An 18,605-nucleotide genomic window follows, 5' to 3' on the forward strand; every position below is an offset into this window, starting at 1 on the left:
CTCTACTGAGGGGGAAAAACCTCTTGTTTGGGGGGTGTGAAGTTCAATGACAAATGACAAAAAGTTCAATGAATCGTTAATTCAACTGATTCATTCAAAACTGCAGATTCATTTAGAAAGGAAACAAGTGATGCAAATGGATTATTAAATCATTTCCTCATTCCATTTGTTCAAAAATAAGATTCATTCAGGAACAAAACACAGCAGTTTTACTCTAAGATGCACAAATCTCTGGCTTCTTGTGTGAAACGGAAAATAAACACTGTGGTCTCTAAAATGTACAGTAGCTAAGCCAATATAAAAATCTATATTGTATGGAAAATGGCACTCTTGCTTATGTGATATTGTGTGCTTTACTGCATCATATATTATACATATAAGAAAACGACAACCCATTCAGAGATATCTTCTGCTTTTATAAGTTGTTTCTGTAACTAACAGGTTTCAACATGCGCTCAAAGCTTTTGGACTCACAAGACATGTGTTTCTATTTTCCGTAAAGCGAGCTGAGTGTGTCAGTGACAGCTCACGCATAGTTAAAAAAACACTTACGGTATTATTGTAAACAAATACCACACACTCTGTCTGTATAAAGGTGAAAGTTGGGCTATAACAATAGACTAGTTGTGTTTTGTGTGTTTATTTAATTTTTTAGATGAATGAATGATGGTGTGACTACGTTTCTTTTAAAGAAATTCATACTTGGGCCACTGTGGGCTACCGTTAAACAATACAACAGTTTGAAACGGACTCGGAAGAGGGATCAAAATTCCCAAAGGATTTATAGAGCTTTCAGTCGTGAATGAACATCCACCTAAACCAAAGATTAAAGGAATGTTTCCTTCATTTTGGGAGATAGAAAAAAAAGAACATTGCATTGATACAAACAAATGGCGAATGGTGGAAAATGGAAGAGCCAAACTTGGAAACTGTCGGAAAACACACACGCACACACACCATGCACAAATGAATAATGTCGACAGTAAGTAGAAATCTGTTGCAAAATGCTAATAATATAGTACACGTGTCACGTCTCTGGAAAAATCAAAGAAAAAAAAAAGAAACTGAAATGAATGTGAGATTATTGAAAGCCTGTGAAACCAGAAAGCATGCAGAAGTCCACTTCTAGTGTAGTTCACTCATAGTAGACTAGAAATGACAGAGGTGCCCCTGAGCGGGTACTTCTTACCCTCATTCATAGTCCTTGTGAAGGGGTTACAGTGTCTCGATTTGCCTCTGGAAGTGTGTGTGTGTGTGTGTGTGTGTATGTGTGTGTGAAATGATCATACGTATGCGTCGCTTCAGGGATCCACAGTTTCCTGGCAGTGTTTATAAGGCTTGTGTTTTGAGCTCGATGGGCTCTCCTCGGGTCTCCTGCTGGGCTTCGGCCTCTGTTGGTTTGTTTCCCTTGAGCACAGCCAGTCTCTCGGACAGACCCCGCATGCGTGGGAACAGCATGAAGTCATAGAGCAGTGCTCCAATGGCAGCACCGATCATAGGGCCCACCCAATACACCTGACAGGAATAAAGGGGGGCATGGTTAAAAAAAAAATGACCAGGCAGCAAATGCTTCTTTATCTGAATATGATGGAAAATGTGCCTCACCCAATGGTTAATGAAGTTCCTATAGAGCACAGCAGGGGCAAAAGACCTGGCGGGGTTCATTCCGGCTCCAGTGTAATACATCTGCAAGGAGATGTACAAATGTAATGTATCTGAATCTCTCTTTTCACAATACATATTGCTTCAAGGCAGGTTTTACAGATCTTTAAATCTTTATTCCTTAAGGCACATTCACACCAGCAAGGATAACTTTATTGACCTAGCGCAATCGTTTTGGAGACAATTTCATCCAAAGCAATTTACAAATTCCTATATACAATGCATACATTTATAAAGTTTTGTAATATATAGTTAATACAGACAAAATAGGAAATCAATTGGAGACTCTATGTATATCTATATAAAATTATACCTATATATACCGAGCATATATTTATATAGTTCTATATTATGAATAGATAATAGAGACAAAATAGGAAATCAATTGGAGACTCTATGTATATCTATATAAAAATATTACCTATATATATATATACCGAGCATATATTTATATAGTTCTATTGTGTATATATAGTTAATATAACCAAAATAGGAAGTCAATTGGAGACTCTATGTATGTCTATATAAAAATACTACCTATATATACACAGCATATATCTATATAGTTCTATAATGTATAGTTAAAACAGACAAAATAGACATTGAGCAGTTGAGACTGTATATATAGGTAATATATTTATACACAGAGCATATATTTATGTAGTTCTATAATATTTAAGTAATACAGACAAAATAGGAAGTCAATTGGAGGGTCTAAGTTTATCTATACAAAAATCTTATCTATATACACACAAGCATATATTTATATAGTTCTATTATACTGTATATTGTTAATACAGACAAAAAATAGAAAGTCAATTAGAGACTATGTATATCTGTATAAAAATACTACCTATTTACTGTATACAGAGCGTATATTTATATAGTTCTATAATATGTAGTAATACAAACAAAATAGGAAATCAATTGGAGTGTGTGTACATAAAAATATTACCTTATGCAAGAATACTGTTTGTATGTGTGTATGCTGATTTTTTTCCAAAGTAATATCAGGGGTTATGCAATATAAATACATGCTTTTAATTATATGCAGTAATATTTACTGTGCATTTACTTCACCAGACAAATTATTCGGCCAATTCTGACTAATAAAAGGATTTTCTACTACATATTTGCTGTGTTTAATACAGAAAAACCTTAAAATAAGGTTAAAATATTTTTTAGCTCACCTAAAAATCTAAATTTGCTCATAAATAATTAGTTATAAAACTTATTTTCCCATTCTTATGCTTAAATGTTTAATTTAAAACACTTCTCTTCATTCTAGTGTTGTAAAAACTGCCATGAATCAAAACCCAATAGAGAAGCAGTGATGTTAAAATGGAATCTTTGTTCTGTGGATGGCCTCTTACCCCCAGCAGGTGTCCCACAAGCACAGAAAAGCCAATAGACAGGGCAGCAGACCCCAGTCGCCCGTTTCTCCTCTCATCGGTCACAGCGAACACACAAACCACAAGCTGCAGAGTCAGGAATATTTCTATGGTTGTGGCCATTCCCATACTGATGCCAGGCTGAAGCTGAAATCATACAAACACACATGCTTATCCGAGTATACGAACACATAAATGGCAGCTCTATGATTTATAACATCAATCAATCAGACAAACCATTACGCCACTTACCGTATTCAAGGCCAGGTTTCCTCTCATATTGGTTGGCGTGACCCCATAAAGCACAGCGGCGCCAGCCAATGCACCCAAGCACTGAGCACAGATGTAGAAGAATGCACGAAACAGGGACATCTGGGAGCCAATCAGGTATGCGAAAGTGACCGCCGGGTTGATGTGGCCACCGCTGATGTGGCCAATGGATTGGATGAACGTGGCAGCTGCCAGTCCAAAGCAGAAAGCCACTTGAAGCACATTGTGTGGCCCGGTGGTCCAGCGGAGAGCGGCTCCCAGCCCAAAAAACACAAAGAACATGGTGCCGTAAAACTCGGCAAACACAGCCCGCCAAAAAGACATGGACCGGAACTCCCACATGGCTGCAAAAAGTCAACAGAAGCAATGCAAAGGGATGAAAACGAAGGGATGAAAGTCACCAAAAAAGAAGAGCAGGTCTGGATGTGATGCCTTTGGTTTTTTTGTGGATGGAGACACACACACACACAAAAAAACAAAGGCGTGTGAACTATGGAAAAATAGGCATAAATGCTTCTACAAGCTACAAAGAAGTTGGCATGAAAGGCAGTCCTGCTTCACAAGACTGAAATCATCGGTCCTGTTGGTTTTTGTCATAAAACCTTGAGTTTGAAACTGGCTGGTGGTCTCTGCATCTATGAGGAAGTTCTAGATGAGGTTTAATAAAGGAACACTGATTGACAAGTGATGAGCATGTCCTGCAGACATTCAGCCTCTCTGATGGGGAAGCGTGAGGCCACAGGGGTATTTATAACAGCCGTGACCCTCTGTGACAGTGTAATCCTTTGGCTGAATTGTGGGAGGGGGCTGAGGACAATACAACAAATCGAATTAAAAAAAAAAGAGAAAAACAGAACCCCTTTCTGTCCTGCTACTCATTTCAACTCATGCACATGTGGTAAACCTAAACTTCTTTTGCATTGTGCATAATTGTAAACAAAGTTTAGATTCCCATCTAAATATTTTACTGTATTTATTTACATAAAAAGAACAGTTTAAAAACAAATGATCTGAAACTAGAGGTCATAAATAGATCAAATTTGGTGAAGGGAAATAGTGTATTTATTAGATGTGGGAAGATGTTGACATTAAGAGGATCAGCCACAGAGGACTAGAGTTCCATCCCAGCCCGTGATGGGGAACAGTGTTGGGAACTGCCTCTTCTCTAGCCCCAGCTACAACACCAGGGCCCCTAAAAGGGTCCAGAGCCCTTCACAGTGTGGATTAAGTGCTGACACAAAGAAACAATCCCTCTCATACAACAGAAGGAGGCCTCACACGGATGTAATCATCATACCTAAAACACCACATGCAGGACAAAACAAGTGTATGGTTTTTTTGTTGTTCAAAATTGCAATGCCTTGTGGCTGAAGAGGTGGATGAAGGTAATACATCAATGTATTAAAATATTTTTATACCAATCTGTAATGAACCTATTATTTAATTGCATGATAACTGCTGCACATTTGTGTTGCATTGAATCACACAACTTCTGGCATCTATAAACTGGTATTTAAGTCAAAAAAGGACAAACTCTCTCCCACAGGTCCTGTGGATTTTTAATGTCACCCCATGAGATTTCATTGGGTTGAGATCAGGGGATTGAGCTGGCCACTCCATTACCTCACTCATTTTTGCCTGAAACCAAATAACCAAGTTATTAACTTGTGGTCATTATTTTGTTTAAACACCCATTTCAGGGGCATTTCCTTTTTGGAACAGGGGAACGTAATCTTTTTAAGTGTTCTGATGTATTCAAACTTATCCATGATGCCGGTAAATGATAAATAGGCCCAACGCCACAGTATTAGAAACATCCCCATGCCACGATTTTTCCTACGACTGTGCTTCACAGTGTAATGAAACTTCAATTTGATTCCTGAGGTTCGTCTGATTTACTGTCAATGACTACTGGAGCTGAAAGAAACTGTTTTACTCTTATCAATCCACATTTTTCTTTGGGTCATTCGATGAGTTTCTTGGTAAATTTGATCAGATTCTTCTACAAATGTTTTTTTTTTTCACAATGCTGCTTTTGGAGGCCTCCTGCAGAGCTTCCGTCTTGGCTTGATTTTTGCCTTTATATTATTCTTTGATCCGATTTAACTGTTTTTGCTTGTTTTAATCCTCAGTTTCAGTTTTTGTCACCACTATAAAGCATTTACAAATGATTTGAGATTATCAATTTATAATTTGCTGCACTTCTTTTTTCCCTATTGCACTTTTTCGCTTCTCAGATCAACTTTTACTTAAACTACACTCTTCTTTCATTATTGTTCATCGTTTGGATTGACCCATTTTATATCATAATTCAGAAATATATTTAATAACAATGTAACACATAGCTGACCATGAAGAATAAATTCGTTCACAGAATATGCACGGCTACCCTTTCAGTTACCCACAACAAACAGCACACATGAAATAACAGTGGGATTTGTTGATTTTCTATTACATTACACAATCATTTGCAATGCCATACTATTACAAATGTTCTAATAACTGTGATTAAAATGCGTGATGGTGTTTTATCACAACTGCATATAATTATTTAATCACTGACATATTTTTTTTACAAATTTGCATTAAAAAATTTGCCATTTTTATATTCAAAAGAACACACTGTTTAAACTTTTGAATAGTTAATAAATCTATATTTGAACATTTTACTCAAACCAATAGATAAACGTTGTAAACCTAGAGAAACTGAGCATATTAAAGTTGCTTCTTTAATGTACACCTGCTTTTAAAACCATTAAGGCTGTATCTGCATTAAAGAGTGACTGTCTCCAGCACACAATAAAGGCTTTGCCGCAGCACCTCTACTTTACTCACGGCAGAGCCAGTTGGTTCTGTGCAGAAGTGATTAGGCAGAGTTTTACATTGTGTGTGCTGGCAGGTCCGCTGGCTTGAGGCCCAATAAAGCTCTGGAAATCCATGTTTGACGGCAGGAGGTGATGGCGGGGCGGGGGACACGCTGAGCCCTCTGCTCTGGGCAACCACAGACAGCTATAGTCTAGTGAATGGATACTGCTTCGCTTGTGTATTTGCTCTTTCATTTGGGATGAACTAAAATGCTGGCAGCAACAGTTTCTGTTGCCTTCTTTGATTCTTTGATTTTTGTGGTGCCTTTGTTTCAAATGATAAGGCTTTTGTATGCAGAAGCCTGAAAACTTGTAAATTTACACCAGAAATTCAGGTGTGCATTAGTGAACTACAACAATAACATCATCGGATTGCAAGTCCTTTCAGTCCTAATTCTATCACTAATCACGACATCATAAAAGATGAAGCACACCCTGCACATTATGAAACAATCAAGATACCTGCCCCCTCAATCTCAAATTTCATATTTGGCAAGTTACCCGCTCAGGCAAGATGCATTTGTTGTGAAAACAGGGGATTCTGGTTTGCTTGCCGTAGTTCTGCACAGGCGGCTCAGAGTCACCAACACTGTGTATGTCTATTGTGGGCAGGATTACCCCACGCCACTGCCTGCTCATGTGTCTGTAAGCCACCTTTTGTCGCACAGGAGAGACAGATTAAAACCGCTTGCGTGAGGACTTTTCTATTACCTCCAGTGCAAACTGCTGACACCAACACAACCCTCCCCGACCTCCCACACAGACACTGTCTTAAACAAAACACTAGATCCACTCAGGGCAAACTCAACCTATAAAATAATCCAGGTCTCACAGATCTAATCATTCTGTCCCTCCAGATGCATCGATTACATCTCCATCTGCTGATTTCTGATATCTCATATCTCAGATATCAAGGCGCACATGGTTTCATTCTGAAATCATCTGTTTTTAACATCATGAACACAATATGACTGAATATGCAGTATCATACCTAAAAACAAATGGAAAATATCAAGATTTAGACACACACAAAATCACATTTGTGCTTTGAAAGTTGAAGCAGGGGCGTAGCAACCAGGGCGGATTCATCCCCCTCACTTTTAGAGAAAGACCATTTAGAAACAGGTGATTAATAATTATATGAATGTAAACTTTTGGATCTCATACAGCTGTCCCCCCGCAGTACTGTCCTGGGTAAGTTATTTTACACCCAAAAAAGTTTACATATAGTTCAAAAGACAAAAACCATGGCTGAATTTATTCAAACAACCCCCTGCAAAGGTTTACATATACCCTTGGTTTTTAATGTGATATTTTTTTCTGCTTTGGGATGGTTGTTTGTTCTGAACAAACTGTTCTCTAACCACTTGTCAAATATACAACATACAAAGTGCTCCTCAACAAAGGTTAGTTCAGTCTTTTGATTACACATGCTGATGAGAAGTGTGGTTTCTGAAAGCACTGGGCTTTCAGTCCAAATTATCTTAAATGTTGAGACACTGATGATCCTGTTCACCACTGAACTGAAGAAAAAAATAAATTCACAAAGATTCTCCTGCAATGGCTGAAAGGCTTGGCCATTTGGTCTGTTTGGGTGCTGTTGCCTGCTGTTGGAGGGTTTCCTTTTACAACAGCTCTCCCTTTTGTAAAGTCAATGAAAACTGGAAAGTCAGGCTAGCAATTAAATAGGGTTCGTCAGATAGTTAAGGAAATTGTCACTAGGTGCTACATTAAAACCAATAACTGGGAAGAATCTGAAAGTGCTATGAACGCATACTTCCACTGAAAAAAAATGATTCATTGGATTTACAAAAAATATTTTAAGGTAGGCTTAGTGGACGCAAACGTTTTATATGGGCTGAATTTAAACAAATGAAACTTAGTAATGTTCAAATTAATTTGTTTAAATTTCAGCCCATATAAATGGTTTGCAACCACTTAAAAACATTTTAAATCCAATGAATCGTTTTGTAAGTGTAATACTGTAAAATAACCAATATACTACAGAACATAAACAAATACAGACAAAGCATCACTCCACTGTTGAACTTCGAAGGACCGCTTCTTCCTGTCTAAGATGTCTGAAAAACCACATTACAAACCGTCAGGATGATCAGGAAACTGCATTCGACTCTACCTGATGGCTGAGGAAACGTGTAAGTTTGTTTTTTAAAAATACATTTCTAGGATGTTTGTTGAATAACTGCTGATATTCATGAATTGTTGAACAGGCTTTAGGCCAAACGTAGACAACCATAAGCAAGCAGGAAAACTGGTCTCACCGCGTCCAATTCCAGAGAAAACGTACAACACAACAACTGAACTAATAATAGCCAGCTAGCTTAGCCTGTTCTTTAGGCCTATATTTTCCCATTTCGTTCGATATTAATATCTTAAGTAACTTTTTGACATCAGTCTGATTATATGATGGACATGGTTATACTCACAGAAGACATCTAAGTCAACAGTAAAACGATGCGAGCTAATTTACTTGAGACGAACGTTTTTTTTTCTCATTTTTTATTGAACGATGACTTGTTGAACCTTGACATTAAGTGAAATGTGTTTTTTTGTACAACTAAATCCCAGTTTTCTTAAAGTTAGTCTGTTGCCTTACTTTTGACTCATAGTAGTTTGAAAGTGTTATCCAATATTAGGCTCTTAACAGCTAACCGATTTCTTGGCCTTCAAACAAAAGCAGTCATGTTGAACATAATTCCAATCAAGGTCTGTTTGTCAAAAATGGGTCTACAGCTTCATCTAGTGGCGAAACCACGGTAGTTCGGTTTCATGAGCTTGGAACAAAATGTTCCTGTACTTCTGCAGGCCATTTTTGAAGGAGATTCCAAAGAGGAATGCTCTTATTTACTGTAAAATTGGACAATATGCCCTTATTACAGGACAAGTCTATAATAATATTAACAATTCTGCCAAGTGTTCATGATAAACAATTAGATTAAAGGGTTACATGGTTTAACTTAAAGATTATGTGCAAAAAAATCCTCCATAAGGGTACAAGAAGGGTTCATATTTGAATTATTAAAATAATTTCACTTAATAAACAAACAATACAGTAAATGATCCTGATTTACATACAAGCACAGGACAAAGAATTTCTTATGTTGTTTAGAGACAGTTTATTAGAAATATGTAGACAAAAAACCTCACTGCATTTAACAAACTGAAATTTTTAACCCTGAAATGACAGGTCACAATATTGTTTTCATCTTTTAGTCACACCTGCATTGATATTAAGAGTGCAAACACAAATTGGTCATATATTGATAAGTTACCCTTTTGTTCTGTACAGCGGTGAGGCATACGCTTTTCTAAATCACTTCTCTTTACATATATGGAAGAAACCAGTGTACAATTGCCTGCTACACGTCTAAGTGTGATACAAAACAACAAATACTGACTGCCAACCTGAAATAATTTCATCAAGCAGCGTGTACAGACAGGACTATGTACTTTGAACATGTTGGATTGACACAAACCTATCCGAGGGTCAAAACTGCAGCTAAAACGCATAAAACGGTAGTTTATCAATGAATCAGTGCAAGAGTTTGAATATGCCGTTCTGATTTCAAATGCAGCACTAGTGAAAACCAAATGTCTCTGCTGGCATTTGCAAAGAAGAAGCATTGATTTAAGACAGTGCTTCCTTCGCTCAAGAAATCAGGGCCTGAACAAAAAAAGAAGACAGAATTAAATAAAATTTACAGTTTGAAAGAGAGGGAGAAGGCAGAATACGTCATTTTGTGTCCTTTTTCCATTACTACAAATTACAATGTATACATTACATAACCCCACTGACATTGAGGAAAAAGCCCAAGGCTGTAAAAGCCATTGAGTAAACGGACCAAAAATGGTGTCCACAATACATCATTGAGAGCTTGTAATTGTCCATGCAGAACAAAAAAGTTAAGTGTATTGTTGAGGGGCCGAGTTGCCATCAACACAACAGTAAAAACTCATCCCTTTGACTTTCGGCAGAAAGACCTTAAAAAACAGTTTTGAAAACGATGCAGTTTTTTATGACTACCAACTCAAACTTAGTCTCTCTTCATTTAAGTGTTACGTGAAAATTCTTGCTTCTGTCGTGACAGATCCTGTTCCTTCACTCAAGGTCTGGCATTTCTGAAAATATACAAATAAAAAAAACATTTTAATAAAATTACATTTATAACTTAAGTGTACATTTATAACTTATATATATACATACATACATATACAGTTGAAGTCAGAATTATTAGCCCCCGTTTATTTTTTTCCCCAATTCTAAACATAATAGTTTTAATAACTCATTTCTAGTAACTGATTTACTTATCTTTGCCATGATGACAGTAAATAATATTTTACAAGATATTTTTCAAGACACTTCTATACAGCTTAAAGTGACATTTAAAGGCTTAACTAGGTTAATTAGGTTAACTAGGCAGGTTAGGGTAATTAGACAAGTTATTGTATAACGATGGTTTGTTCCGTAGACTATCGAAAAAAATGTAGCTTAAAGGGGCTAATAATTTTGACCTTAAAATGTTTTAAAAATTAAAAACTGCTTTTTATTCCAGCCGAAAATAAGACTTTCTTCAGAAGAAGCAATATTATCAGACATATTGTGAAAATTTCTGTTAAACATAATTTGGGAAATGTTTAAAAAAGAAAAATCAAAGGGGGGCTAATAATTCTGACTTCAACTGTGTGTGTCATATATATATATATATATATATATATATATATATATATATATATATATATATATATAAAACGACATTATAACCTATAATCAATCAAATTTTTTCAGGTCAATTTTTTTCAAACACTTTCCCTACCGATCTGTTAAGGCCTATTTAAACTTCTGCATTGAACGCACAGGTGTGGTTCAGTGTCATGAGAAATCAAGTCCCCCTTGACAATTGGGTCCGCCTAATGATTTAAAACTATACTGATGTACAATTGAAGGCATGTCTTGTGGCATGGATAATTTCTCTTTTGTGCTTTTACCCGCACACCTCTCAACTACACTTCGCACATTTGCACTACACTGATGATGATTGGAAGCTGCACCAGAGATAAAATATTTGTTTAGAATAAGATTCAAGAAACACACTGTTTAAAATATCATTTACAGGATATCTAAGAGTTAATTTAGAAGAAATAGTGTTTATTTTCTACTTTTAATATGAAAAACACTTAAAATAATAAATTTTTTAATTAATTTTTACTTCAAAAAAATGACTGTTGGTTTCAGGCAATGTGTGTTTTAATTTCAGTCATTCAGTGTTGATGTTCAATAAATAATCATAGATAGTAGGTAGTGTGCGTTTCATTCAATTATTTTAAAATCAAGTATTGCACCCTTTATTCTGAAATCTCTCACTGGTAATATGTGAGCATATGTAATGTACAAAACTTATCAGTGAACTATTAAGGCAAAAAAAAAAAAAAAAAACATTTAAATGTTCATTAATCGTAATAGAGTTAAAATATTATATTAATCGAGTTTTTGATTTTAGGCCAAATCACCCAGCCTTTATATATATATATATATATATATATATATATATATATATATATATATATATATATATATATATATATTAGTAAGAACAGATAACACTTTTGATTAAAAAACAACAACAACATAATAATGTAATTAAACAAAAGTTAGAAAATTGGACAGCTAATTTAAGAAAACTTACTTTCGTCATCACTATCCGGAGACTCCTCCTGGAATTTTTAGATTAAAAATAGGTCAAACGCAGAAAGAATAGTTTTGCATTTTTACACAAATCTAAAATTACATAAATGATCTTATAATCATATATATTCATAATAATGAAATAATTTACAACTAGTTTATAAAAACCATAACAGGACACTTATTTAAATGACCATATTACAGCACAAATAGACACTACCTGCAAAAGTCTTGTCACCCATCCAAGTTTTAGAAACAACAAATAATAACTTGACTTCTAGTTGATCATTTGGTATCAAAAGTACCAAAGTTTATGAAAGGCAAACGCTTCTAGATTACGCTTATTTTACCAAAATAAAATATGACTTGATTTTTTAATTATTTAATTAGGTCAGTAAGGTCTGACTTTGCTTAGACAAAGGTCTTGTCACTTAACAGAAATAATGTACAGTATAGAATATAAAGTCATGGTGCAGTGAAAAAAAAAAAATTATATTATGTCTGACTCCCATGAGCTAAGAGGACTGTATCCATACATCTCTGCAATGACTCAAATAAAGTCATCTGGAGTGGAAAACAAATCATTCTTGCAGGACTCCCAGAGTTCAAGACACTTTAGAGTCATCTTCAATGCTTCCACCTTAATCTTACCCCAGGCATGCTCAATAATGTTCATGTCTGGCCAATCCAAGCACGTTGACCTTCTTTGCTTTTAGGAACTTTGGTGTGGAGGCTGAAGTATGAGGAGCACTATCCTGCTGAGGAATTTGTCCTCTTCTGTGATTTGTAATGTAGTGGGCAACGTAAATCTCTTGATACCTCAGGCTGTTGATGTTGCCATTCACTCTGCAGATCTCTCACACACCTGCATACTGAATGTAACCCCAAACCATGATTTTTCCTTCACCAAAGTTGACTAATTTCTGTTGGAATCTTGGGTCCATGCAGGTTCCAATAGGTCTTCTGCAGTATTTGTGATAATTAACAGTTTAACAGATGATTCATCAGAAAAATCTACCTTCTGACACTTTTCCAAATGATCAACCAGATGTCAAGTTTTATTTGTTGCTCTTACAAGTAGTGTATATACTGAACAACATTATGGCTTGAATATTTCTCTCACTTCATCTGCACCATCCACATCTGGTAGGTCATCTTCCCCTCCCATGTTGTTCATCATCTATAAAGCAAACAAACCATTTGATTTTTGTCATGATCCAAAGAAAGTATTTCTTAAGCATAGCTAGTAGTGCAGATGCAGACACAAACCTCTGAAAATCGGTCAAAACTGGACAATTCTTCATCCGAGTCATCCTCCCAGTCTTTCCAGTTATTGAAGTCAACACTAAGCCAGTTAAGCTGCACAAAGAACAATGAGCGACATAATTTAACATAGAAGATATGTTTATTTAACATTATCAAACTTATTACCAAGACCCCGTTCTGACCTTCGCTTTCTCTTTTGTTAACCTTGGCCAAGATTTGCCAGGTTCTGCTTTTTTTAGACAGCAAAACACAGACCTGTCTGTGCGTTTGTGTTTAGAGTCCTGCAAAAGAAAAACACAGATGTATAGATATGTGCCTCTGACATAAACAATAACATGATGAGCCATGCGAATTGAGCGTGTTGGACCAGAAACCTACAGGTATACACTTACATTTGGGTCAATGGCCTCCAATAGATCTACTTCATTGTGGTGTTTCATGTTATCTGTTCCGCCAACACAACTACAACAGAAAATACAGCATATTATAATAAAAATCAACTACAGTAGTACTGCAAAATAAGTATAAAGTATACTATAAAATATTTTTTATCATTGATGTCACGTGCACGTATATGTGTATATAACATATTCGGTCTGTATTGTGCAAGTGTATATGACATAAACCCATAATGGCAAACTAAAGGGCAGTATGTATGTGTGCAGGTGCAGTTTTCCTGTACTGATGTTGCCCACTACTGGTCCGACATGAATATTACAGCACATTCAGACAGTTTTAGAAATTGCTGTTAACTGGGATTGATGTTAACTTTGAAAATGTTGTCTGTATAAAAAATCTTTTAAGAACACAAAGAAAAAACTTTACACCATTGTTGTGTAATTGTATTCTGATGATTGCAATACAGAATATTTCGACAATAAATATTAGTGGATGGTAGTGCTCTATAAATGATCCAAAAATCAACAACTACAATAAAAATTATTTTGTTATGGGAAAAATTAAAAGTCAAAGATGAAAAGGTGGTTTCAAACTTAAAACAATGAATGTGTAATAACATGTGTATAATGTATACTTTACCATTTTATTCTACTTTTTTATCTCTGAAAAAAACTATAATTTTACTATAATTTACAGAAGACCACTACAAAAATTCCATTCAAGAAGTTTTTACATAAATATGTTATACTTAGAAACATTAAAATAGACTATTTGAAAGCATTTAGTATGCTTTCTATGCATATAAAAGAACCTTTTGTAAATCTAATTTGATGTGGATGCTAAAATTGGATGTCTCATCTTTGATGAAGCATTCTGATTTTCATTTTCCTGCACATGACAATGTGCTAATGACCAATTTTTGTAGCACAGTATTAAAAAACTGTTGATTAGGGCAATATATTGTTTGAGCAGTGATATTGCAATGTTTGCATCCACAATAGTCACATCGCAAGATATGCAATGTTGAGTTAGGATTATAGATGGCCAGAAACCACAAGTCAAAACACAGAAGATTTGTTTAGACCAGGGATGCCCAAACTTTTTCTTATAAAGGGCCAAAAACCAAACTTGACTGAGGGGGGTGGGCCGAACGTAAATAAACAAAACTATTACATTAAAGCTGCCATGGTAATTTCCTAATATATTAATATTGAAATACACAAGCTAAATACACGAGTCAAGCTGAATCTGCCTTTGCCTTGATTTGCTCAATGTCTTGTGTATTGTCCTCTACAAACAGACAGACAGACAAACAAACAAACAAAACAAACAAAAGGTTACATTAAATTAGAAATGACGATGTCTGTTAAGGGCATTTGCCCCAACCTTCATTCTATTTCTTCTCAGATGGGATGGTGGACCAAATGAAAGGTTACCATGGGCCAACTTTGGCATCTCTGGTTTAGACACTGCAGAATTTAATTATAATAGAGTGAAAGTTTATCAACTGCTTGTGTTTTTAAGGCCTGTGACCCTGTGAACATTTTAAGTTTAAAGCATTTTAGTTGTGCATAAAGAAGCTTAATAAAGATTATTTTTATTGAATTACTTGATGATGATGACTATGCAATGCTATTTTACATTTGATTAATCAATCTCTGTACCCAAATACTGTTGCTGTCCCCAGAAAACATGGTTTATTTTACTTTAATATTTGCTCCATTGTGTTTATTAATGAATGTAGTTTGTTTATTATATGTATATTACAGGATTCATACACATTTTAACTACTAAAATTCCATGACCTTTCCATGATTTTTCTAAGATTTTCAAATAAATTTTCATCACCTAATGTTTCATGCAATGTCTACATATGTATGGTAAAGGAAAAACAATGCATGTTCAAATTTATTACAGCATATAGTAAAACATGCAACAATCTATTCAGTTAAAATGTGTGTGTGTGTGTATATATATATATATATATATATATATATATTTAAAATTCATTTAGATAATTCTTACACCGCACTAATAATGTGAGAGTATATGATTAGTCAAGGACAGAAAAGTAGTAAAGACAACTAAGCTACAGTATATTCAAGTATACAGATATCGGTTCTCCATGACTTTTCCAAAACTTTGTGGGTTTTTCTGATTTTCCAAAACTTTTGCAGGCCTGGAAAACGCCATGTCAAAATTCCATGACTTTTCCAGGTTTTCCATGACCGTATGAACCCTGATATAATCAGTTACATTAAAATGATATTTACAATTCACTCCCTACAAAATCATCCCAATCATTATAAATGAAAGACTTTGCAAATAGAGCTATCAAAGTCATCTGGTGAAATTGTATTTATATTGTAGAGAAAAAAAAATTGCTATGTAAAATATTTCCAATATCATGCAGCCCTACTATTAACAAGTTAACACAAGGATGTACCTGAAATCAAGCTTTGTTTTGTCAAATTTAACTTGGACATCTTTGCTGTCTTCTATACAAAATTCAATGAAGACAGCCTCCCGTCTGTCATACCACTTGGCAGTAGCTGGCTGCCTGTAGAACAAAAGCAATGTTTTAGAAAAGGCTTCGATCCACTTTAATATGACATTCAATAACACAATATCACTTAATTCTAATGGAATACACGATGAACTGAGCAACCAGCTAAGTGCATTTGTTAAAAGTCAAACTCCACACTAAAAGTGCAGCTCTAAATTAAGATGTGCGGGCAGGAGGCCCTGGCGGGGGTGGAGCAACAATGATGTTACCATGGCAACCCATTTGTATCGATTGGCAGGTTCATGCATGGCTTCTTAACAATCTACCTTAGGCTTAACCCATGTAATAAAATTATAGCAAAACCAGGCCTCTGTAATAAAAGGGCTGCGCAATAACTTCTATTTAAATTTGCAGTTTATTTTTGATGCTGTAGTTATAGGCAGGGTTGTACAGGTTTCACCAAGTTATATTTAAGACTTTTTAAGACCTTGTTAGCCCATTATGAAGTAAATTTTAGACTTAGACAAGGCTAAAGGAAAATATTTTCACTTGCTCTATCAAAAAAAATGTCTGAATTTAAGACATTTAATAATTCAATAACAATAACAAATATAGGTCAGGTCAGTTTAGTATCCTCCGCAGTAAATAAATGGAGAACTTAAAAAAAAATGTTACTGTAAGGAAAGTAATTAAACAATCATGGTAAATAGTTCAAAATGCTGTTTTTAAATAAAAAGTTTTATTGAGACTGGGATTGTTGGTGATTGTATGAGTGTAAATGGACAGATTGGGAAGCTATACATGAAGAGGAAAATTAAGACCTGTTAAAAAAAAGATTTAAGACCTACAACACAATATTTCAGTAGATTTAAGACTTTTTAAGGCCTAATTTTAGTTTTTTGAGATTTAAGACTTTTTAAGACCTTGCGGATACCCTGTGTAGGATACAATAAAAGTCCTTCCAAATAACTTTTTAATTTTAAGGCTTTAAAAAGTAACTTATAACTTTGATTTATAAAAAAAATAAAAAGTTCACACTATTTACTCTCCCTTACATGGTTAAACCTTTTGAGTGTTTCTTTTGTGAACACAAAAGAAATTTTGAAGATAAATTGTAATCATTGACTTTCATTGTAGGAAAAAAAACACCATGGAAGTCAATGATTACAGGTTTCCAGCTTTCTTTAAAATATCTTCTTTTGTGTTTAACAAAAGTAATTCAAAGGTCTGAAACAATTAAAGGGTGAGTAAATGACAGAATTTTCATTTTCGGGTGAACTATCCTTTTTCAGCATCATTACAACAGGCTTCTGTGTCACATGATCATTCAGAAAATGTAATACGCTGAAAAATTGTTATTATATGGCTATTATTTATAATAGAGAGTTGTTTCATATTTTTAATCTTAGCAGTTATCATGTCTATACATACATTTAAAGAGTATGATTTAAGTACAATACATACATTTTAAAGTATGATTAATCCCAGCTGAACACCTACATTTACAAAGTTTAAGATTGTCTTTCAGCCTTGCAAAGCTGGTGCTCAGCTGGTTTAGCTTATAGACTATAACCCAGCATGACCTGAAGGAAAGTACCCAAAACCATCTTACAAATCTGTTGTGTGAGACTGGGATGACAAAACCCTTCAGTTGGCCAGACAGCCACCCAACTGATCAATAGCATAAACTGGCATTAATACCATCTGTTTGACTTGGTTACCATAAACCAGTTCAAACAGCAAACATAACTTATGCATGTTCTTTTCCAATAGGGAACACCCAGCCTGCAAGCCTTGATCTGTAAAAGGTTTATTTATATGACACATATATCGCCAGTACATACTACAACAATACATATGTAACATGAATGGATGAATAGAATATAATCATGCAATAGTAGCTTGCAGTAACCCCAGGCCTAACTATCTAGCTGCTAACCTGCTAGCTAAGCTCTGCTGTGGGGACAATGTGTGCTATTTCCACCACCGATTACCACTAGACGTTTTTCTACACAAATTCTAAGCGTCTTCACCAGGATGATTCGTATTCTCCTAAATGTTCATACATGATAGCTGACGTATGAGAGAGAATCTGATGTTTCGCTGATAGAGGTTATGCACACATTTGCTAACTAGCTAAAGTTAGTGCATCCCTGTGACTGCCGGTGTTAGACTCACATGTCGAAGTCTTCTTTCTGTTTTCACCCAAATCTGCGTCTCCGCTCGCGTCCTCTCGCCTGGGGTAGTGTTTTGGATTTGTGCTGTCAGATCAGAGTGAAGGCATACAGACGGAAGCTATAGCTGTTTATGCGCCGCTGTCAACCTGCCTGCACAAGGAGTGCGCGTGTCTCTACACACTGGCGCGCAGTGACGCATCAGCTCAACGTTTCTAGCGACTTCTGCTGCGCGCCCCCAGCCATGCGCGTTCCCTGAGCAAACACGTCTCCATAGTAACGAAAGGCTCGCTCCGCCTTGAGAGTACAGTACAGGACGTCCACTGATGCAGGGCCACACAAGTCATACGTCATACTTTTTATTGAGTC

General features: G+C 35.5%; 2 protein-coding genes across 2 annotated transcripts; both read right to left on the reverse strand.

Moving 5' to 3' along the window:
• Positions 1-1,228: 1,228 nt before the first annotated feature.
• mipa (major intrinsic protein of lens fiber a) lies at positions 1,229-3,665 on the reverse strand. Its single transcript, XM_056449359.1, has 4 exons — positions 3,306-3,665; positions 3,036-3,200; positions 1,606-1,686; positions 1,229-1,515 (listed from the first exon to the last, which is right to left on the reverse strand). Exons 1-4 carry the CDS (start codon positions 3,663-3,665, stop codon positions 1,330-1,332), a joined length of 792 nt encoding a protein of 263 aa, XP_056305334.1. The 3' UTR covers positions 1,229-1,329.
• A 5,635-nt stretch (positions 3,666-9,300) lies between these two features.
• On the reverse strand, positions 9,301-18,446 carry ptges3a (prostaglandin E synthase 3a (cytosolic)). The gene is made up of 8 exons (XM_056449702.1): positions 18,241-18,446; positions 16,003-16,116; positions 13,550-13,619; positions 13,340-13,438; positions 13,161-13,250; positions 13,015-13,071; positions 11,893-11,920; positions 9,301-10,327 (listed from the first exon to the last, which is right to left on the reverse strand). Coding segments are annotated over exons 1-8 (480 nt in total). The 5' UTR covers positions 18,243-18,446; the 3' UTR covers positions 9,301-10,307.
• Between the last annotated feature and the right edge of the window lie 159 nt (positions 18,447-18,605).

Source organism: Danio aesculapii, chromosome 23, assembly GCF_903798145.1.
Source record: "Danio aesculapii chromosome 23, fDanAes4.1, whole genome shotgun sequence".
NCBI classification, from domain to species: Eukaryota; Metazoa; Chordata; class Actinopteri; order Cypriniformes; family Danionidae; genus Danio; species Danio aesculapii.

What these genes read in the sequence shown, in the direction of transcription:
- mipa (XM_056449359.1), bottom strand. Translation starts at nt 3,665, where the DNA reads ATGTGGGAGTTCCGGTCCATGTCTTTTTGGCGGGCTGTGTTTGCCGAG. An exon ending in TTGTGGGACACCTGCTGGGG is followed by an intron (nt 1,687 to 3,035) that starts GTAAGAGGCCAT and finishes ATCTCCTTGCAG; the next exon opens with ATGTATTACACTGGAGCCGG. An exon ending in GGAACTTCATTAACCATTGG is followed by an intron (nt 1,516 to 1,605) that starts GTGAGGCACATT and finishes TATTCCTGTCAG; the next exon opens with GTGTATTGGGTGGGCCCTAT.
- ptges3a (XM_056449702.1), bottom strand. An exon ending in TGGAGGCCATTGACCCAAAT is followed by an intron (nt 13,439 to 13,549) that starts GTAAGTGTATAC and finishes TTTCTTTTGCAG; the next exon opens with GACTCTAAACACAAACGCAC. An exon ending in ATGTGGATGGTGCAGATGAA is followed by an intron (nt 11,921 to 13,014) that starts GTGAGAGAAATA and finishes TAAAAATTCCAG; the next exon opens with GAGGAGTCTCCGGATAGTGA.